At 32.8% G+C, this 5,510-nt stretch overlaps 1 protein-coding gene across 2 annotated transcripts; it reads right to left on the reverse strand.

Annotated features, from left to right (window-relative positions):
* Nucleotides 1-442: 442 nt before the first annotated feature.
* Nucleotides 443-5,258, reverse strand: LOC139886493 (inactive poly [ADP-ribose] polymerase RCD1-like). Of its 2 annotated transcripts, none has more exons than XM_071870330.1 (7): nucleotides 3,973-5,258; nucleotides 2,701-3,804; nucleotides 1,930-2,171; nucleotides 1,571-1,671; nucleotides 1,282-1,443; nucleotides 1,120-1,215; nucleotides 443-701 (listed from the first exon to the last, which is right to left on the reverse strand). In XM_071870330.1, exons 2-7 carry the CDS (start codon nucleotides 3,699-3,701, stop codon nucleotides 648-650), a joined length of 1,656 nt encoding a protein of 551 aa, XP_071726431.1. In that variant the 5' UTR covers nucleotides 3,702-3,804; nucleotides 3,973-5,258; the 3' UTR covers nucleotides 443-647. The 2 variants fall into 2 exon arrangements, with proteins under 2 accessions (XP_071726431.1, XP_071726430.1); XM_071870329.1 differs by having other exon boundaries at nucleotides 1,282-1,461; nucleotides 3,973-5,112.
* Between the last annotated feature and the right edge of the window lie 252 nt (nucleotides 5,259-5,510).

The following is a 5,510-nucleotide window of genomic DNA, read 5'->3' on the forward strand; positions in this document are numbered from 1 at the left end:
GTAGATAAGTTAAGAAATTTGTAATCATATCATTTACTACCATATAGATGGTTAAAATATCAAAAAGCTACTACCATATAAACGGATATAATATCAAAATACTGTAACTACTATTATAGCCAAAGCGGGTATATATAAACATGATTTAAATTCCACCGAAATATCAATACGTTCAGAACAACAGAACATAATACTGACTTCGATATACAAATGTTCGTCGTTAGACCCTTTGATCCAGGATCACCTCTAAAGAAGAGTATATCCAAAAAGCGCATATGGCACGAAAAGGAAATCCAATTTCGGCAAGACTTTATCTAAATCGTAATTCATAATTCAGATTCAAGTCGTATATTCAAAGTGACTATAGTTGATTAGTTCCAAAAAATCAGTATGTTTTGAACATCGTCAATTTTTGTTGATTTTAGGCAACACATCATGCATGTACCAAACACCGGTTTACTTAATAAAGATCCTTTCATATACATCCAGGAGAATTCAGCCTTAACAATGGAACATAACAATTTGAAAGCACCCACATCGGTAGTTTATGAAACATGAGCACAACTAGACTTAAAACATAAATCCAACTATTGCAATAAAAACCAAAAACAGAGACACCAAAAAGCCTTCAAGTCTATTTTAACCTTTCAACCTTCTTGCACCTCCTTGACTTCATACATGCTTGCAGAATTAGGAATTTTCTGCAGAAAACGCGAAAAAAAACTATAATGATAAAAGACAAAAAGAAACTACAATGATACACAACTCAAAACCACAAAGTGGCTATATGGGTATTTCTTGTGACCAGGGTTATGTTTAATCAGCGAAAGTAAGAACTTAAGTGATGGTACCAAATTGGGTCAGTCAGCCAAAATCACTGTCAACCATAATTTGAAAAGATATACCTCCTAAATGGTTTTACCAATTAAAGAACCGTTACTAAAAAGTAGACGTTGCAACTATTTATTAACATTAAATGTACAATTTCAGGCAGATCCGCCAATACCGAGAACTATACCCATTTTGGACCATTACGGAACCTGCCTATTTAATAACTCCATCTAAAAATAGAAAGGAAAAAAAAAAAAAAAAAAGATCAAAAAGCCAACTGAATCGAACCTTGCTCTGGAGAACAGTTATTGTAGACCTCAATAGCTGATCCCCAACGACAGATCTCAATTTCTTTATAAAGTCTTCCCTGAGTATTTTCTTCGCCTAAAAACAACTATAATGTGAGCACTTCGCATACATAGCAGGTATAGGTTATAAACGTTTACTTACCCTAAAAGACTCGTAAAAAGTACGGAGTAATTTCATATCATTTGGAGCTACTTTAGAAGAAACAGCTTCAAACAGCATTGAGAAAGGCATATTAAATGGTGATTTCGGTCCCTTAGGTGTGCTTGAACCAACACTTGGAGATTGTGGCTTCATAGCTTCCAACTGTGGGCAGTTTTTACCCTAAAAATTATTAATTTAATATCAACATTATGTTGAAACCTCTAAACTTATATAAAAAGGTACACGGAACTTTTAAATATATCAAAAATAACAGGATAAATGATCTTACAGTTTTATCCGAAGATGTATCTTGGGCCAAGGGTCCATTTGGATCACGAGTTATAGTGACTTTTGACTTATCAAACTTACTTTCTTCAGCGACCAAATTGCCTGCAACACAAAATATCTAGGTTTATGACGTGTCTTCAAATAGCAGTTTAAACAAACGTGAATGGCTTCCTGTTGCAAATTAGGCATCATGTACAAAACAATATCTCAAAAAAATACTATAGCCCACGATAATGGAGGACTCTTTTTAATGTGACTTCGATCCGCAACTATAATAACTGAAAAGTCAACCACTGATACAAGAAACATTAAATCTAATATCTGATTAGATGTAAAACTGGCGAAAAAAGGTACTATTACCTTTGATAACCGAAGGAATCTTGAAACTTACTACACATTCAGGAAAAATGTGGGTATTCATATTCGCGTTCCAAATTACATAATGACTTGGATTTTGTAAATCATCAACTCCACTATCAAAACACTTATCGCTTGGATAAAACTGTTTGGACCCTTGTTGAACAAGTTCTGTATTCCCCAATATCACACGGCATAACACCATATGCCGCAACCCTTTTTCGTCAATATCACAAATTGTAGCACTGTAACAAACATAGAATAAAAAAATGTTACCTTTCCAAAAAGCACATTACAAAAGGTAACTACTTCAACCCATTTATACGGGAAAAAACATCATAGGGCTGTTTTTGTATGACAAAGGATAAAAATGTTACCATTCTAAAAAAAACATCATAACAGGCTGTTTTTGTATGACAAAGGATAAAAATTTTACCATTCAAAAAAGTACAAAAGGTAACTACTTCAACCCATTTATATATGGGAAAAAAAACATCATAAAAGGCTGTTTTGTATGACAAAGAATAAAACAGTTAAGGTATAAACAAAGTAGCTAATCGGAAGGGTTAAGTGATCAATCGGTCATCGCACTAAATTGTGTTATTAAAAAATCTGATTTTTTTTTAAATGCTTTAACAATGAAAAAACTACATTTTGCAGGATTGCAAACAGTAAAACAAAAAGGTATAGACTGTTATCAAAAGTCTGATACTGCCAATTTTGACCTGTATATATGGCCAACAATATAGAAGTAAAAAAAGAACATATTTGAACCTGTTACGTGCAGATTGAACCGCTGCAAGATGAACTCCATAACCATATTTTCCAAGTTTTGGCCCATTAGGCCCAAAAAACATAACTCCAGACGGTCCATTACCAGCAGCCGCAAACCAAGCATATTGCACATTTGCATTTCCTCTGAGTTTTTGAGTAATTTCAACCTGCTTTTGAAAAAGTTCAAGCCTTGCATCCAAAAAGCTGGTAGTGCATTTCTTAACATCAAGAAAGTCAACTTTCAAATCGTGACCAAGAGCCTCAACAAACATGTTTCTAGCGGTTTCAACATCCACACTTTGGAAAATTGGAGATGCAAGCTCGATGCTTTCTTCATTTTTGTCAACAGGGTTGGTATCAAATTTGTTCTTTTGACCTTCTTGGTCAACCTTGACCCGTTTAACATTTGACTCTCCCACACATTCTTCATCTCTGTTGTTATTTAACCCGTTCAGATCAATTTCCAAATGTAAATTAATTTCAGGGGTCAAAGAAGACTCACCAAAATCTAAATCTTCATGATTTCCATAACAGTTGGAAACTATTTCAGGGAAAACACAGTTGCCCGTATCATCAATCCAAGCAATTGGCTTTTGTGAACCAGTTTTCAAATCTATCTGAATCATATGCAAGATGTGTATAATGAAGTGGGACCCGTTACACTTTACTTCAATTGCTGTCCTTTTTGACCTAAAGTCTTCTTTAACCAAGTCAATGATTTCTTGTCCAAAGTCAACCCATTGACCATCTTGAGAAACCAGCAAACGTTGTGGCAAGCCACTTTTCATATAATTTGAGTAGTTCTTCAGTAAAGTTTTTCCCTCACATGATCGACATTTGTTTTTACACTGATTTGCACGTTTTCTCTTTCCGAGCTTGTTTAACGGTGATCGCACACTCACGGTTTTGTTATTAGCACCAACTAACGCTAAATTCCTCTTTGAATCAATGATTATTCTTCTACGACCATTTGCCAACACTTTCACTATCTTTGAAGACATTTTATCTACACCGTTAATCTTATATACACTAATCGGCCTAAAAGTTAACTACTTGGTGTACTATACAGTTCATTAAAACTAGCGCCTGAAAAAACTGCATGCCCTGCAAAAAGAATTTACCAAAAAAGACAACGTGAAACAAATTAATTAACTAGCAAAAATTTACCAAAATAAGGGTGGGTATTAAGTAACATCAAAGAGATTTATAGACATTTTTAGATGTTCTAAAAATAATTATTTTCAAAAGAAACTGCAACTATTGAAAGAATACCATATTTAGATATCGGCTTCACTTCCTTATTATGCGACCATCTTCCTGTCATCACTTGAAGTCGGCAAATTTCTAATACTATCATATAATAATAGTAATTAAACCTCTATTAATTACTAGAACACAAATGTATCATCAAAAAGGAACATAAAACATAGTATTTCACAAACATTAAAATAAATTTTCGGTTCTAAGAAGAGTCTACTACACCTTTGACAACCCACCATGAACAGCAAGTAAAATCAAACTTTTGAGCATCTTTTATTTGGCATCTTATCTTACGCTAAACAAGAGTTGATTACATTTCATAGACAAAACAAGAGTTGATTACATTTCATAGATAACGACAAATGACATACAAAAAGATTCAGGGTTATAAAACATTCAGAACTAAAATATTTAACTCCTCCAAAGTAAACCCTTAAATCCGGACACAAAAGTATATACTTTGGTGATACTTGTATTATCATAATCTAAAAGGAGCTCGTAACGTTATTATATCTTGCCAGGAATATCACTTTACATAATCAGATCATGCATACTTGATACTAAATTAAACGCTACAAGAAATATGTGCCTTTCTTCTTGCATACTCATACGATCAACGACATCATGAAAGTTTCTTCCTTATTTGCAAAGTTCCTATATTTTTACCATGAATTTCACATCATCACATAATGCATACTCATATGAACTCTACCATACATATTACCTACATTTTTACGCACTCATATGATACTAAACTATCTCAAAAAGATCCCTCGTTTAATAAGCATACACATTTAGTAGATCGAATCATGCTGAATTTGCATATTTTATACCTTCTCAATTAAGAATACACGATGTATCCCTAACTAAACCATACTATGTTCGCATATTACATTTCGAAACTATTAGTCTATAATATAGTCCCACTATAAGCTATCAATTTACCATACATGTTTAAACATGCAGTCCCTCCAAGTAAAAAGTTATATCCTGTTACCTTAAAACATTGTATTTCAATCACAATCAAACATACATTGTAAATCCAAAAGAAAGCAGTGAACAATTATTTTAAAATACAAGAAGTAGCATGCATACTTCCTTTTGGTATAACCTTATATGTATTTACGTAAAACCAACATTACAACAGCAAAGCAAACAAACCCCCCACACACAGTAAAATTTTAAACAACTTTTTAATATGGATGAATATTATTATTACTGTAACAAAATCATATATAATAAGTTCCAAAAAATCTCAAACATGTGCATAACAAATCAGATACTGCATGGAAACCCTAAAAATCGGGGTTTGACCAGATAAAACTCACAAAGCAATTAACCAAGTAAAATTCTATAAAATACGCATAAAAACAAACGATCTGATAAATAAACATCAAAAGCTCTAAAAACAAGAGATTAAATAAACTTACCAAAGTTTAAGAAAAAAGAACCCTAATTATATAGTCTGAAGCAAAATCAGGAAACTAAGATAGGTTTTGATGAACACAAATCAATCAATTGATTGACAGATCGGTTGATATATGAAGTCG

Source organism: Rutidosis leptorrhynchoides, chromosome 1 (genome assembly GCF_046630445.1).
Source record: "Rutidosis leptorrhynchoides isolate AG116_Rl617_1_P2 chromosome 1, CSIRO_AGI_Rlap_v1, whole genome shotgun sequence".
Classification (NCBI taxonomy): domain Eukaryota; kingdom Viridiplantae; phylum Streptophyta; class Magnoliopsida; order Asterales; family Asteraceae; genus Rutidosis; species Rutidosis leptorrhynchoides.